Source organism: Halichoeres trimaculatus, unplaced genomic scaffold, assembly GCF_033239565.1.
Source record: "Halichoeres trimaculatus isolate MK-OKI-2021-1 unplaced genomic scaffold, fHalTri1.1 fHalTri1_scaffold_14, whole genome shotgun sequence".
In the NCBI taxonomy this organism is placed as follows: domain Eukaryota; kingdom Metazoa; phylum Chordata; class Actinopteri; order Labriformes; family Labridae; genus Halichoeres; species Halichoeres trimaculatus.
Window position 1 is genome coordinate 2031843 of NW_027437192.1, and position 17047 is coordinate 2048889.

At 40.6% G+C, this 17047-nt stretch overlaps 2 protein-coding genes across 2 annotated transcripts; both read left to right on the forward strand.

Annotated features, from left to right (window-relative positions):
- Window positions 1-1137: 1137 nt before the first annotated feature.
- LOC141802544 (uncharacterized) lies at window positions 1138-15377 on the forward strand. The gene is made up of 3 exons (XM_074686081.1): window positions 1138-1273; window positions 2310-2669; window positions 13711-15377. Exons 2-3 carry the CDS (start codon window positions 2627-2629, stop codon window positions 15015-15017), a joined length of 1350 nt encoding a protein of 449 aa, XP_074542182.1. The 5' UTR covers window positions 1138-1273; window positions 2310-2626; the 3' UTR covers window positions 15018-15377.
- On the forward strand, window positions 3478-12012 carry LOC141803222 (uncharacterized). Its single transcript, XM_074687183.1, has 12 exons — window positions 3478-3486; window positions 3682-3771; window positions 6496-6628; window positions 6773-7013; window positions 7139-7415; window positions 8345-8522; window positions 8619-8695; window positions 8803-8983; window positions 10191-10439; window positions 10547-10718; window positions 10817-10965; window positions 11746-12012. Exons 1-12 carry the CDS (start codon window positions 3478-3480, stop codon window positions 11922-11924), a joined length of 1935 nt encoding a protein of 644 aa, XP_074543284.1. The 3' UTR covers window positions 11925-12012.
- Window positions 15378-17047: the final 1670 nt, after the last annotated feature.

Consider the following 17047-nt stretch of genomic DNA (forward strand, 5'->3'; position numbering starts at 1 on the left):
CTTTAGCTTGTGTTTTAGTCATTAGCTCATAATTTATACTTAAGCCCATGTTTTAGCTTTGAGCCCCTGTTTTAATCTCTAGCCTTTGTTTAAGCTTTTAGCCTGCATTTTATTTGTTAGCCTTTTTAAATACTGCAGCCCATGTCTAAACTTTAAGCCCCTGTTTTTGCCTTTAGCCTGTGTTTTAGCTTTTTGCCTGCATTTCAGCCTTTAGCTTGTGTTTGAGCTTTTAGCCTGTTGTAATCCTTAGCCCATGCTTTAGCTTTAAGCCTGTATTTTTTTTGTCTTTGGTCCATGTTTTAGCTTCGAGCCCATGTTTTAGCCTTTAGCCTGTGATTTAGCCTTTAGCCTGTGTTTTAACCTTTGGTCGATGTTTTAGCCTTCAACCCATGTTTTAGCTTTTGTTTTTTTTTTCCTGTGTTAGCCTTAAGCCTGTGTTTTTAACCATTAACCCATGTTACTAATTACAGGTGTAAATTGATTGAGCCTGGCAATAGACTTTTTATTAGAAAGGGTAAGGTAAAGAAACTATGTGACCACTCAGGAAATATTTGTGTGTTTCCAGAGGAGTCATTGAAAAACAAAAACTCATCAATAGAGTTTGATATTTGCAAAGTTCTTTTTCTACCAAAAATAGAGAATTAAATCTCCAAAGTGGTGTGCTATCTTTATAGGTAGAAGACTGAATATCTAATAATTAAGGTGAATGCTCGGGTATTGCAATGGGTGAATATTCAGAACAATATACACTTGGATGAATAAAGAGTGATAGGCAACAAAATATTTAAATAAGAAGTATTTGAAATTAGTGATAAATAAGCAATAATTCCCTCAGATGTGTGTTTTCCTCGGACTGCACAAGCACACAGTAAAAAGTGCCCACCTTTAAAAAAAATAGATTGATGTAGTAAAGGCTAAAAACAAAGGTTTTCTATCTGCATCATGAACATTATTCCATAAAATGCGCGTCTGTAAACACTAGATCTCTTCTCTGCTTATGTTTTACTTTATTTTCATTCTTTTTATTCCCAGAAATGCAGTTTGTTTTTTACAGTCAGGTCGGCTACGGTACTTTTTACAGCGTTCTCTTTCGCGCATGCGCCTCAGCCTCCCGTAGATGCAGAAGATCCGTTTCTAAAAGATCGCGCTGGGTTTTGATGCTACAAACCACGCTCCGTACAAAACATCCCCATCGATGGATCATATTCAGAATAATGTGACATTTTATCAGAAAAAAAGACATAAACGCTTCGCTTTCAGGTTTTGCAGTGCGGTAATGTAGGGTGACCAAGCGTCCTCTTTTGCCCGGACATGTCCACTTTTTACGTCCTGTCCGGGGTGTCCGGGCGGGTTTAATAAATTCACGAAAATGTCCGGTGTTCACTGATTTTCAAAGGACCATTACGCGCGTCCGTAAATTGACAGGCGCTTGCAAACAATACTATGATGCGCATCACTTACCGAGAGGCTGCCTTGTGGGCAGGTCTGCTCTGCGCGTGCACACACACATAGAGAGTGAGAGGGTCAGAGAGAAGGTGAGAGAGAGAGAGAGAGACATAGATGGAGAGCGGAGAAGACAGGGGGCTGTCTAGACAGCGGAGCTGTATTGCACGGAAGACGCCTAAGCATAAGTGCAGCTTCACAGATGAACTGCAAAAAAAAAATTGCGACATACCGTCCCGATCGGGATAAATGGGATGCGGAGTGTACCGTGTGCAAAGCTGGCACATATGTCTCAGTGTCCAATAAAGGTGCTGGAGATCTCAAAGCTCACATGGACACCGAAAAACATAAAAAAGCTGTGTGAGGTGAGAGTTCTTCTGCAAAGTTGACTGAGTTCTTTGTTAGACCTGGGCAAACAGAGGATGCTGTAAATGCAGTGGAGGGTGCAATGGCATTTCATACTGTAAAACACCTCAACAGCTACAGGTCCACGGATTGCACCAGTGCCTTGCTAAAAAAGACATTTCCTGACTCTGACATTGCTAAAAAGTTTAGTAGTGCTCGCACCAAGACTGAAGCCATTGTCCATGGTGTTATTAGGGATGGGTACCTTCCACATTTGAAACGATATGGTACCAATGCCCGGTACCTGGCAATCGGTACCGGTACTCAACGGTACAAATTTTCGGTACTTTTTTGTAGTTATGTAGTAAAAAATATCAATTTTTTAAACAATATATATATATATATATATATATATATATATATATATATATATATATATATATATATATATATATATATATTGTGCCTCGAGGCCAGTGCCGTTGTCCTCTTTTTTGGAAATCAAAATATGGTCACCCTAGGTAATGTCTCAAATCAAACACCCAGCTCAGTAGGTGGCGATGATTCAGCTTTGAGCAGGTTGCCCAGCCCCTAAATTAAATGCAGAGGAAGAAGAGTCATGTTAGCTTGAGTGGCTAACACCCTGACCGGTTAGCTCTAGTACGGTCATGGAGGACCATTAGAGTCCGTTTATGTGTAGAAATATTGAAGATATGACTTTAGTAACACTTTGAGGATGTTATGTCTTCTTTGATGTTGTTAGAAAAAGAAAGTTCGAGACCGAATCCAGAGCAGTTGCAGGTTAGCATTCGGCTAACGCGAAGCTACTCCAGAACTCATGGACGCTGTTTTCACCTCCTTTGTTCACACTCAGAGAGAAGGTTCGAGCTTTTTCCCTTTTACAATGTTTTGTCTGTTAAATTTCACTGTTATCGTGTTTCTAACATGTTCACTGATCCAACCGTGTGGATCAACAACAGATCAGTTTAAGGGGACTTATTGAGATCATGTTTAACTTCTGCTAAATCCACTGAAAACCCGGTTCTCTATTAAATGTATTATTAAACTCTCGTCGTAATCAGTTAAAGATTGTGTTGATGTGGGTTTCTACACACAGCCTGCTCTACTTTTCTGAGACTGAACCTGATAAAGAAAACGCATTAAGATTATACTGCATTCTCCTTTATTTACAAAAGACTGTATCAAATATAAAACCAGGGGAATTAAAGAGTCACCTTTCAATCCCCCTCCTTTTTTCCTCTTCTTGTGACTGAGTCCCAAGAAGTTTGTTAAAGTTCCAGTTGGTTATAAAAAATGCTGTTAGTTGTGACTCCGGAAAAATGTGAGAGGATGCAGCATTGGATCATTTTAAACAGCATACACACAATCTGATATTACATTCTCAGTAACTAGTTTTCTTGTCCACTATATGAAAGGTCCCACATAATGCAAAAGTCACTTTAGACTGGTTGTGTAACAGTAAAATGCGTCCCCAGCCTGTTCACAAACACCCCAGAAAAAAAAAATCTATTGTCTCCTCCTCTTGCTTGCTCCAGACAGAGTTTGCTTTCAGGACATGTGTGCTCAAACACGCGAAGTTGAGACACCCCCTGCATGACGTCATGATCCTTTTAAACTAACTCCTTCAGGCCTGCCATTTTTCACCTTGGCTGCTTCGGTAAAACAAACATGGCGAAGGTACGAGCAAAGCACTGCTGTTGCTGTGTTGTTGGCTGCACAAACGAGCACAGAAGTATTTTTCTAACTCCATCATCTGAGGCCTTGAAGACGCAGTGGATTAATTTTATTTTTGATGGAGGCCCACCCACAACAACTCATAAGCTGTTGTATGTGTGTGCTCACCATTTCACTTCGGACTGCTTTCTCAACGAGGGTCAATACAACGCAGGATTCGCCAAGAACCTGAAGCTGAAGCATGGATCTGTACCAACTGTCCGTGACCCAGCTACATACGTGGGAGCTGTAAGTTTTACCAAATAAGTTGCTTTACTATATGCTCTACTTAGCGCGATAGCCTGATGAATGCGGTTTTAGCATGGCAGCTAACGTAAGTTACGGTTTGTAATTTAGTTTCCTTACACTACGTTAACACACTCACAGACGTAAATAATATCAGGGGAAATTAAAGAGAATATATATAGACATATATTTAACTTGAAGCTATCTTTATATACATAATGCTATATTTTGATTGGACAGATGTGACTACTTGTCGCGGTAGCCCCCGGCGGAGCTAATGTTGTTAGCTGTTATTATGGACGCTAACTGTGCGTTCACACCAAAGGAGGCAAAAGCGGCAAGCACGCCCAAGAAGGTGGACAGCGGCTAAATATTTTAGCCGCCTTGGCGAGAGGCAGCCATCTGCAGGGACTGAGCGTCGCCATATCGTCAACACATAGCAGAAAAGGCAAACCGGAAGTTGGTCTTCTTCGTCTATTTTTTTTCCCCTTTTCAGCTGTACGACACCATGCAGGAACTCGGGCGCCCCTTCGAGCCAATAATACCAGATCTCAATGAAACACAATTGAAATTTCGCTGTAACCAGATTTTGTAGACGTTATGCTGTTGACATGTATTATGCACGCTTTAAATGAAACGGTAATTCATGTAAGAAAAAAAAGAGAAAACAAAAAATTAAACCAGAAATACAACAAAACATAATAAAGAAAACACAACCAGGGGTGTAGCGCCAGCCTGAATCCGTTAACCATAAACAGGAAAATAAAAACATATTTTGTAATGGAGCCCTGAATAAAATCTTGAACATGTCCTTTATTCAGTTAAATGAGAGCACCGTGGCGCCAAAAAAGTCAAAAAGAACACGAAGAATATTTTAACTTTCCTTTTTCTTGTGTTGTTATGTGTATATTTTTGTGAATCTTTGTTGGATGATTGCTGTATCTTAGCCCCTGGCTGCAACTATGTGTATATTGTTAATTGTACTTTGGCAATACTAAAAAAAAAAGAAAAAAACTCCCAAAACAAAAGAATCTCAAGTACTGTAATAACTTTGATTGCACATTCTTACATTTAAAAAATATATATATATAACACAAAGAAGACCAACTTCCGGTTTGTTCTTTGCCCGCTATGTGTTGACGATATGGCAACGCTTAGTCCCTGCAGATGGGTGCTCTTGGCCTGAGCCGCTCGTCACGTGACTGACGTCAGAGTAAAATCGCGCTTGTCATTTAAAGGAGCCGCACAGCGGACTTCTTCACAGCAACAGCTGCTTAAAGCATGAACTTTTACAGTTTTGAAATATACTTAAATTCTGTGGTGGTAAGGAGCGCCCATTTGCACTGTGTGTGTGTGTGTTTGTTCTATAACCCTAAAGAAAAATACCCAGGAGCCGGACTCAATGTTAATCTTTTAATCAATAAATTAAACCCCTGCGCAGCCCGTGGGTATTCCCCGTTCCAAAATAAATCACAACCAAAATAAAACAATAGTCGCAAAGTTCATAAACCAAAATCATGAAAAAGTTCCACACTAACGAAAAAATACAAGCTGTCATTCTTCACACTATTTTAAACGCTCCTTTAATCCTGTTTTTTCCGGTCCTCTTAAATCCGTAACACAAAACAAATTTAATCCACAAGAAACAAAAGATAAATCCTCGAGGAAGAAAAAGGTTGCCCAAAACAGGCAAGTGAAAACCAGGTTACCGGCGTCCGTTCAGATCCCGGCACACAGTCCGGTACGAAGCCATCCATGGAAGGATCCAGAAGGATCCAGCAGAGACTGTTTGGTAATAAAAGTAACCTGCGCCCCCTGGAGTAAACCTCAGATCGTTGCTGAAAAAAGTTAGTCTGGAGCCCTGGTGTCATCTCATTCAGATGGAGCAAGAAATGCTAGCATGCTAGGCTAGGCTACGTCTTTGCCACAGACTACACTACACATTGTTTTTTGTTATTGGTGGCAGTAGCTAAAAAGTCGGATATTAAAAAGAACAGGATGAGCCTGAACACAGTTTATGAGCTTTTCTGTTACCAAGACGTAACTAGGAACCAAAGTTACATGTGTTGTTCTTTAGGGCCCGCTCGGTCGAAGGACATCTCTACTCTGATTGGTTGCCACCGTTTGCCGCTGAACTGCGTCATAGCTAATTACCATAAAGTTGACTGAGGCTGAAAAATTTGAAAATGAATGAACTTCCGACGTGCTTGCCTCTTTTGCCTCTTGGTGTGAACACACAGTAAGACCACAGTCATCACACATGTGTATCTTTCTGCTGCAGTTTAGTTTGCTCTATAGATGTCCCTCATGGAAAAACTAGCAGTCCAGGCTGCACACAGTTCTTTCTGCTCGGTAGCACCAAGCTGCTAACGTTAGCTTTATTTACCTGATGCTAACTGCAGCAGTTGAGGCTAACCTGAGAGGTGTAACCGATGAGAAAACATTGCATTCAGACAAAAAGCCTGTGAAGAATTAAGGGTATGTTTTAGTGCTTTTTTATTGCTGCTGGTAAACAATCATAAACAAACTTTTATTTCTCTGAATCTCTGTTTTTTCCGCTACCGCTGTTCCCTTTTTACACTCATGATGTAATATTACATTGTTGTCACAGAGTCGTATAATCACCGCTGAGTTGCAGGAAATAAGTGAAAGGAGATTTTTGCACTACTTGTTGTTGTTATTACATATTTGAGAAGATGTTGGTGTAACCTTTGTTTCTTTACACAGGCCAGTGCATCAAGTCTGTCCATACAGTTTCCTGTATCAAGGGATGTTGCATGCCAGACCGACCCACTAGGGACCCGTTCTGTCGGCACACAGCTGTCCCTGAGGACGCTTCAGCCCCATATCAGAAGCTCAGGTCTGTTGCCACCTTGAGTGCGTTTTCTTCTCACAGAGTTGTAATCATTTACCTCTCAAAATTACCTATTATAGTGCAATTTATCACTGTCTTTATGTGTCATATGGGTGGACTTTCTTTAGAATTAATGATATTTGGTTACAGGTGTCCAGGCTACTGTGTCCTGCAAGGATTTTGGTGTTGGGACTTCCTCTGCAGACCCTCTGCATTCCTCATCAACGGCTGTGAAGAGACCTGCTAAGAGGCCTCGTCTCGACCTGGAGGAGGAGTGGGAGCAGGATGGAGATGCATTGGAGGGCAGCTCTTCTGTAGCAGTGTCAAAAGAGCAGGAATCTACCTGTGACCCTGCCGACTCTGTCACATCGACAGAGTCAATGGTTTTGTCGTAAGTTACTCTAATATGTCTGCAGTGTGTGTTTTAGTTTGCGTCGTTATTTTTTAATTCAGTTTCTGTTGCTGAAGAAAGCTCAACTTGTTTAATTGCTCACAACATATTTCTTTTTCATACAGAGATGCAGCACCCACTCCCAGCCACAAGGAAAGAAAATACATAGTGTTTGAGAGCTGTATCATGCAGCTGTTTGCTGTGTGTCCTGTGTGCACGCGGGCGTGTGATGTGAAGACACAAAAGCTGGGGACGTTCCTGTCCGTGGAGCAGCGGTGCCCCCACTGTGAGTTCGACAGACGCTGGAATAGCCAGCCTGTCCTTGGGAGCACTCCAGCCGGGAACCTCCACCTTTCTGCAGCTGTGTACTTGAGTGGAGCGTCTTTCTTTAAAATTGAACAGGTAAATGATGAACAGCTACATTTCTTTGACTCTTTGATCGAGATAGACCAATATAGATTTTTCAGGGCTGATATCGATACTGATTATTTGTAGTCAAGGAGGCCGATTAACAGTATTTTAACTTCATTCAAATACCTTTAAGCATGAGTTTATTAAACTGCTCCCAGGCTCAGCAGCATGTTTTATAAAGTTAAACTAAACTTAAAAAAAAAAAATAGCTTAAGTTTTCCAAAATGTCAATGTAACTGCAATAACTGTAATAACTGCACTGCTGATTGGCTGTTTCCCAAGCCATGGCTCTGCTTGTAACCAATCTAGGGATGGGAATTGATTAGATTTTATCAATACCAATGCTGTTAACGATCCTGCTAATCCAGCAAATTCTTTAACGATTCCCCTCAGTGGCAACAATGCCAAACATACATCCCAGTATAGATAACTGCTTCTGCAAGTTGCTGGTGTTTCCACTCATTCAAGGTTGTGCAGTAGGTGTAATTAAAATAAAGCCGCAATTCTGATGCTTCTGAGCCCTGTTAATTGAATGAAATTGATTGATTAGCAAAAAGATTAATGATATTGAATGAATGAATGAATGCATGAAAGTTTATTTTGAAAATGTAGAAGAAGAATAACGTTATAATATATATATATATTGATTCTTTGATGGAGCTGTCAACGATTCTCAACTGGAATTGGTTTTCGATTCCCATTCCTTAACCAATCAGATGGTACTTTGGGTGGGACAGATTATAAAAAATAGGCAGATGCCGATATGCTTCAAATGCCAAATATCGGCTCTGATAATCGGCCTGGTCGATAATCAGTGTATCCCTATTCTTTGACTATGGCTTTGACCGGGAAGTTAATTCAGATCAAACCACAGGCATCATTTTTAGAAAAACCTTGTTTTTTTTTTCTCCTACCAACAGGTTTTCAAGGCAATGCAGCTGCAGTTATTCGGATATGACAAGTTTCGCCGGCATGCCAGAGCCTTCATTGAGCCTGCAGTCATTCACCACTGGAAAACATTGCAGGGTGCGATGCTGCAGCAGCTCAGTCAGGAGGACAAAGTTATATTTGGTGGCGACATGAGGGCTGACTCTCCAGGTTTTTATATTTTTCCGACATAATACAATTTATACAGGTGTTTGATATTTTATATATATTATATTATAAACTATATTTGATATATTATTCTAACAGGGCATTCTGCAAAGTTTGGGAGCTACACAATGATGGACCTCTCTACAAACACCATCGTGGACATCCAGTTGGTTCAGGTGAGTGGTTACAATTCAAATTGTCAAAAGATTGATTTCAATTTTTGAATGAATGTCAATTATGCGTTTTCTAATTTCTATTGGGTTTTTTTTTGGCGGGGTGACAGAGCAATGAGGTTGGTGGGAGCCACCACATGGAGAAAGAAGGCCTGAAGAGAAGCCTGGAGTTGTTGGGTGCACGTGGTGTAACTCTTGATTGCATTGTTACCGACCGTCATCCACAAATCCAGAAGTTCCTCAGGGAGAGCAGCATCACCCACTTCTATGATGTCTGTCCCATGGGAAAAGGTAGATTTCCCGATTTTCATTTGCATCCACATCCTCATCATCCAACCACAAAGTCGCCCTACTAGAAGTGCATTATGCACAAAGTGGTAAAGCAGAAATTGAAGTCACAGCAGCAATCAAGAAAACAAAAGTAAAAAAGTGTATAGAAAGTGCAAAAAGCTCCATAAGAAAATCAATGCTGACAGCTTGTCCATCATTGTCCAGTCAGCCAGCCTCCACCTCCACAGGGTCCAGGACTGAGCTTCTTCAGCAGTCTGTTCAGTCTCTGTCTCCTGGATCCTGTCTGCTCACAGCAGGTGAAGCTCTTCACATGTGGCCTTGGTGTCTAGTGTTAGCTCTGTTAGCCATGTCTGTGAATAGCATGATGCTAGCTCGTCCATCTTATTGGAGATAGATCTTACCCAATAACGATGGATGGAAGGACAGGTCCATGTTGTCACTTTTAAGCTCACACCTGAGAACCAGAGCGTTGTGGGAAACATCCGGCCTAGCACCAGTTAGCTAACAGCTGATTTCACGTGTAAACAATGCAGCCATGGTTATATGTAGGATCTCCAGACAAACACAGGAGAAAAAGTAGTAAAAATATCACTGAAGCCGCAAAAAGTTTGGTGTCCATGACCAAAAAATGAGCAATACAAAGTAATGATCCACTCCAAATAAAAAGATGACGAAAAAGATACGAAAAAATTACAAGGAACGGACAAAGAAGAGAGAGCTGCTGCAAAAGGCAGCCATAGCCAACAGGGCTAAGCAAAAGGACTGAAAACGCTGTAGTGAGCATGCCAGGCCTGTAGGTGGCGCTATAACTGTCTTGTCCAGAAGCAGCTTTTGGTAGATCTCCTCTGAAGTAGAGTTGAGCCAATCATCTGATGTGTTGGTAAATACCAAGAGCAGAAGTGGAGCAACAGATGCTCATTTAGTTAAAGACAGTCAGATTCATCAGATTGAGCAGCACAAGCACAACACGATAGTTTGCAACAAGTTGGCGTCTTAGGTCGGCTGAAACGCCGTTTCCGTGTAAACGCGAGGCTGAAATGCAACAAAACTTGTGCGTTTCTAAAACTGTTGTAGTATACACGGCCCCTTAGAGTAACAGTGAAAAGCTGTGAGGCTATTTCATACTTCGTAAATGATTTTGCACTTGACATATCCTTCAATTTAGGCCTGTTTTTACTAAAATGAATATATTTTATTTGCACTGTAGAAATCTCAAAGAAACTGGAGAAGCTGTGTAAGCTGAAAGACTGTGAAAAACTCCAGAAGTGGAAGAGAACCATCGAAAACCACGTCTACTGGACCGCAGCTACATCAACCACCGGGCCAGAGAGAGTAGCAAAGTGGACCTCGATCCTGAACCACGTGCAAAACATCCATACACATGAGGATCCTCTTTACCCAGCATGCCTGCATGAAGTGGGCCAGACAAGGGACAAAAACAAATGGATTTCAGCAGGTGCTGACCATCACTACTCTATTTTTATACTAGCAATCAGATATTTGTATAATTGCAACTTTTTTTTTACTGTATTGTACTTTATAAACATGTTTTATCATTTGTAGCAACTCCTGCCTTCTACAAACTGGAGAAGCTGCTGATGAACAAAAGGACTTTGAAGGATGTTGCCAAGCTGAGCCCTCACCACCAGACTTCATCTTTGGAGACATTTCACAGCGTCGTCCTTCGTTTTGCTCCAAAGAATGTCGTCTTTCCGTTTCTGGAAATGTTATGCAGGTAAATTAAAATGTATTTACTTTGAGCTTGTGCAAGTGTGTAGCCTAAAGTTTCTGTCAGTGCTTCATCTTTGATTTTTTTCTTTTCTGTACTTTTAGACTCTACCTGGCTGCCATGCACTTTAATGAAAACGCTAACCGACCACGAGCCAAAACAGACGAAGGTTTACCCCTCTTCAAGGTCCACTTTCCAAAGGCCATGAAGGGAGAATGCAGAGCTGAACCACTAAAGACAGAGCCAACTTTCCGTACGTGTTGAATTGTTTTTTTATTTTTCAACCAAAACGTGTTTAGAGATGAGAATCAAAAACCAGTTCCTGTTGAGAATCGATAAGAAATGTTTCAATCTGTCGATATCGTAGGCCTTACGTCGACTAGTCTGCTGCAGCTATCTTAGCTTAGCAGTTAGCTAACGTTTCACAAGAAAACTGATTCAGGATTTTCAGCTTGAAGTTTTCCTGAAGAACTGACTTCATAAAGAAATGTTCATCACTCTCTCTCAGGAGATTCATATTCAGTACATTCAACATGGTATAAATCACCTTATTTACCAAAATAACAAAATAGCGCAAGCTTGATGCTAACGTATATGGGAAACTGCATCAATATGCTAGCAGTTAGCATACATCAGTATAACTTCAGCTTCAGAATACAAATCTCAAATGTCAAAAGCTAACAGGCTATCAAAGGCTAATGGCTGACTTCATAACTACGGAAAGGTTCCAAACAGCTTAAACTATTGCTATAACCACTTTGAGACACTAGATGGCCTACATTAATATATTACAACACAGTACATCAACAACACACTGTGTGAAATTTTTACCTGTTTCTGTTTAATTATGTCCAGAAATATCCAGACTCAGGGACCAGTTACATTTTATTCACTTACAGTATAAACTCAATTAAATGTTGTTGACACAGAAAACCCATAAATAAAAATAAATAAATGCCAAGAGGTATTTAAAAAACTTCCAGTTGTAGGAAAACTGTTAAAACAGTCTTTGTGTTTGTGTTTTATAAAACAGGGTATGTTGCTGAGATGATGGACCTGATTTTTGAGGAAGTCTTCAAAGACCCGGCACCTTTCACAGATGCAGTACTGGCCATCCCCATCCCAGAGGACCTGACTGCACAGCTCCAGCGGCCTGACACGGAGGAGGTCATTGCCGGCTACGTGTCCCGGTTCAATCGAAGACCAGTTTAAATCCCACGAAGGACCACACAAGCGGGAATGACGACCTGGATTCTGCGTCCCAGAATATGCGATATGCTCTATAGCTGCAACGACTACAAAACAATGGACAGATTATTTTTGTATGGTGTGTATCACATTTTTTTTCTTCTGTGCATTGCCTGTTTGACCGGCCCCACGTTATAGCTTCTGTGTAAATTATTTGATGTCAATAAATGCTTGTCTACAGAAATGGCTCCTGTGGTTACGTAAATAATATGCACACCACCGGCAGTCTCCACAACACTGTACACTGCCTCTACTTATGAAAACTGACAAAAAGATTTTTGATACATATTTATGCAGGTTATTTCAAAATGCTACTTTGTAGCTTCCTGCTAGGGTCGAGCAGGACCAAACTGATTTACGGCACGTCTAGGTCTCCATGACAACACCACGCTGGCTGATGAAGTTGAGCAGAACGATTAAATCAGGAGCCACAAAATGACAATAAGGACCAAAAAGTGGATAAAATTCTAAACATAATAAAATCAAGAGCATAATTCCCTAAACATGGAAATTTTTGCGTTATAAAATTAATATGATGTGAATTTTTACTAAAATTGGCAAATATAAAAAAAAAATAAATTGTAATGACTATATAAATGTGCAAAATTTATAAAATTTCAATGTAATTTTCTTAAATGTGCAAAAATAAAAAAACTTTCTCAAAGTTTCATAAATTTGTGAAAAAAATCTAAATTAATTTCAAAAATTGATTTCATTTTTAAAAAATATAAAAATCTCAAACATTTGCAAATTAAAAAAAAAAGGTTTGAATGACCTTTAAAAATTGAAAACAAAGATCCAAATTTTGCAAATCTTTAAAAAAAAATAACCTAAACAGGGACATTTTTGTTATAAAATTGTGAATGTGATGTCCTAATTTTTAATTTTTACTAAAATTTGCAAATATTTTTTTAAACAATTAAAAGGATTAAATGTAGTGACTTGATAAATGTGCAGAATTTATGAAATTTCAGTTTTCAAAAATATATAAAATGTGTAAAAAAATGTTTTTCAAAGTTTCATTAATTTGCCAAAATCTGAATTGATTTAAAAAATTGTCTTCATCTTTAAAGAATGTAAAAATCTCATAAATTTGCAAATTATTTTGCAAATAAAAGGGTTTGAATAACTTTCATGAATTAAAAAAAAAACAAACAAAACAAAATTTTGCAAATCTTAAAAAATTCAGATTTTTTTTCTAACTTGAAAAATTGTCAGAAAAAAATTGAAATTCCAAAAACTTGAAAACTTGAAAAAGTGAATAACTCAAAAATTTTTTTTAAATCTTTTGAAAAATTCCTGAGAGCTTTATTGCAAGAGGTGATGCGTATTTAGCACACGCACCTGGAACCGAGTGACGGAAACTGAACTGGTTCATATTTTCTCATAAACCGTTCCATTCCTGGTTCATGCATGGCAGTTTAAGTCGCCACAATAAGCGTCTCAGAGATACTCCTCTCTGGAGCTTTTCTGAAGCTTATGTCAGCTAAAACACTGTTTCCTTGTAAACGAGAGGCCAAAATGCAACAATACTTTTGTATTTTCATCCTAAAACCGTTGTCATGCAAACAGCCTCTAAATTTATGCCTTTGACATTTTGATTTTTTAAATTGTAAATTAATGTTTTTACTAGAAATTGACAATTACCCCAAATACTTTACTTAAAAGTGTAGAGAAGAGACAGAAAACTGATGTGTTTTTGTAAATGCACTCATATCCTTTATTTCATTGTTTATTTTCAAAACTCCAGACCTCCAGAGGGTGAGGAGCCCCAGACTGGATCAGGAAACCCGACCAGAACCACCTCACATCAAAGAGGAGCAGGAAGAACAATGCATCAGCCAGGAGGGAGAGCAGTGTCATGGTGTCCGGGAGGATGAAATCATCGCAGTGATATTCGATCCTGACGCTGTGAAAACTGAAGATGATGATGATGATGAAGAAGAGGAACCTCAGTCTTCACCGCGTCATGAAAACCACACTGAAGAGAAGAGAGAGGGGTTGAAAACAGAACCAGATGCAGAGGACTGTGGAGGATCAGAGCCAAACAGGAAGTTTAACCCAGACAGACGTTTGAAACCAGGTCCTCATGAAAAGACCGGATCAGAGACCGACGACAGCTGTGAGTGGGAGGAGACCAGCGAACCCCCGTCAGGATCAAAACCTCTGCAGAGCAAAGATGCACCTGAGAGTGATGAAGAGTGTAAAACAGTCAACTCCTTTGAGTGTGCATCAGGATCAGGCCAAAAGACACCGCTGCAGAAACAAAAGGAGAGTCAGAGTGAAGAGAAACCCTTCAGCTGCTCAGAGTGTGGAACAAGATTTGGCAATAAAAAGAGTTTATCCGCTCACATGATATTTCACACAGAGGGAAAAGGTTTCAGCTGCTCTGTTTGTGCAAAAAAGTTTTGTTGGAGGGGGCAGCTGGAAGACCACATGAGAATCCACACCGGGGAAAAACCCTTCAGCTGCTCGATCTGTGGGAAAAGCTTTGCTCTGAAGTCGAACATGTTTCAGCATCAACAGGTTCACACAGGAGAAATGCCCTTCAGCTGCTCCATCTGTGGAAAAACCTTCAAACTTAAATCTCATTTGTACTCACACCAACAAGTCCACACCGGAGAGAAACCCTTCAGTTGCTCTGTTTGTAAAGCAAGTTTCCGCTACAAAATCCTCTTGGTCGAACACCTGAGAATCCACTCAGGGGAGAAACCCTTCACCTGCTCCGTTTGTGGGAGGTGTTTCCCACGGAAGACGTCGTTGTGCAGGCACATGAAGGTGCACACGGAGGAGAAACCCTTCACCTGCTCCTTCTGCGACAGGAGTTTCCTCAGGAAGTCGACTCTGTGCAGACACCTGAAGGTCCACACGGGGGAGAAAGCCTTCGGCTGCTCCGTGTGTGGGAAACAGTTTGTGGATCGTGGAGGACTGAAACGGCACTCCGTCGTGCACACGGGGGAGAAACCGTTCAGCTGCGGCGTTTGTGGACTGAGTTTTGCTCGACGTCAGTACCTCAAGAATCACAAGTGTGCTGTTGAGAGCGGTACAGATCAGTAGAGCCGTGGGAACATTTCGTCCTGCTCTGAAAATCAGGCTGGACTCCAGAATCGGTAGCATGTTTGAAAATCATGATCTTAATATTTTTAATGAACTCTCCTGGTTAAGAATAAACCACTGAGGAAGTCATACTTTCATTTCATTGGTCTTGATTACTCTGACATCTCGTAGGTTGTTTGATTTATTTTGATGCTTATAGAAACAGATTTCAGTCTATTTAGTCTAAATACTGCCAAAAAAAAATTAAGAGACTCAACTCATGAAGTGATAGATGATTTACTTTAATGTATCTACTTTTTTTTTTACTGTATGTACTCATGTTCTGCTTTTTATAAATCTGCATAAAGATGTATTCTCTCCAACCAACTTTCATCCATCTATCTTTTTTCCCCTCTTATGGTAAAATTATCAATAGCTGGGCTCCTCCTCCTGGGCTCAGTGCCAGCAGCAGCACACACCCACAGCCTCTGACACACTCACTAGCCCAGCAACCACCTGTAGCATCACGTTTCTACATGGGAGAGACTTGAGAGCTGTGCACCTGACTTGGCATGTTAGCACAAGCTAATCACAGGTGTTTGACACATACCTGTTTAGCAGAAAGCTAACTTCTGTTGCTATTCCCCCCCTGCTGGTCTTCAAGTTCCTGAAAGTTGAGCCAAGCTTTTAGGAAAAGGTGTCCATGTGCTGAGGTAACCATGTCCGGAAACATCCTGACCAGTGGCGTGGCGTGGAGATTTTTTTTTGAGGAAGCCAAGTGAGACAAAGCCTGTTATCTGTATTTTTTTTTTAGGGAGTGGGGTACATAAAAGGCTTTGTTGCAGTTTGTATCGCTATTTCATGTAACGGACCTGTTAGAGTGCCCAGAGAGCGCTCGTTTTACTTACTTCAAACACCGACACACGCCCTTTAGCACTCCCACCCTCACTCACTCATTCACACACGTACATTGTCCTCTTGACTTAGCTTAAACATCGTATTAATTAATTCAACCGCCCACTTTGACGCACAACCGGCCGCTTCATGCACACTGTTAATGTGCTAACCTCCCTGATTTCATTCAGTGGCTCGAGGATGACGATACTGTGATTTGATTGGTTTGAGGCCAAAGACGGGGTGGCTTCCCTTGGCACAGTCTTGGCCAATCACAGATGAGCAGTGTCATGACCACGGCCTCATCTGATTGGTCAATCATTCTTGTTTTTTTTCACCAAGGGATGCCAACTCTGCTTGGCTTCCTTGCGGACAGCAACGTGCAGTATCGTATTTTCACCACGCATTCGCCACAGAACATTTACGAGGGCGCTGTTTTACACATTGTAAAATGCTCAATAACTAGAGGAGAGAAATAAGGAGGAGATGGCGGTGACAAAACACAGAAGAAGTATCGAAACTGTTAAAAAGGAATATTTTCATTAAATCACAGCTACAGTCTAAAAAAAGAGAGGAAGCATGGCTTCCCTTGGCCTCCGGGAGAAAACGCCACTGATCCTGACACAACCAAAACATCAGCATCCAGGCAGAATAGGGGGTTGAGGCAGACGCAGACACTGACACACATGTATAGCGACCCAGAAGAGACGATTGAGCAGGACTATTCCTGAAAAACTGTATTTTTTAGGAAAAAACCCGCAGACTCTACCTTTAAACGAGCCAGAGATCACATCCAGAAACCCAATTTTCTCTTCTTTATAGGAGTCGTCAGAATTTTTCTCTTGCCCAGCTAGTGGAGGAGTTACGGTACTGAGAACAGCTTGCATCAGTTATTGTGGAACTTTGTTGCACATGGGCTCCTATGCGGTGCCGTATTACCCTGGATATCACCTAAGAGCTTGTTTTTTCATGTTTGAGGAGCCTTTGTGAATTTTTTCGAGGAGTTTCGGTAATTTAAGATCACCTGTGAAAATGCTGCTGTTTTGTTGAGTTCAAAAGAGTCAGGAAGTGTAAACTAGGTTATTATTCCCTTAAATGAATACGATAGCTAAGTTATGTACTTACATCTTAACTATCTCAGCACTTACAAACCCATT

Coding starts and splice junctions, on each gene's coding strand:
- LOC141802544 (XM_074686081.1), top strand. CDS start 2,627: ATGGACGCTGTTTTCACCTCCTTTGTTCACACTCAGAGAGAAG. Junction 2,670..13,710: donor TGTTCACACTCAGAGAGAAG/GTTCGAGCTTTT, acceptor TCAAAACTCCAG/ACCTCCAGAGGGTGAGGAGC.
- LOC141803222 (XM_074687183.1), top strand. Junction 8,984..10,190: donor TGTCTGTCCCATGGGAAAAG/GTAGATTTCCCG, acceptor TTTGCACTGTAG/AAATCTCAAAGAAACTGGAG. Junction 10,440..10,546: donor AAACAAATGGATTTCAGCAG/GTGCTGACCATC, acceptor TATCATTTGTAG/CAACTCCTGCCTTCTACAAA.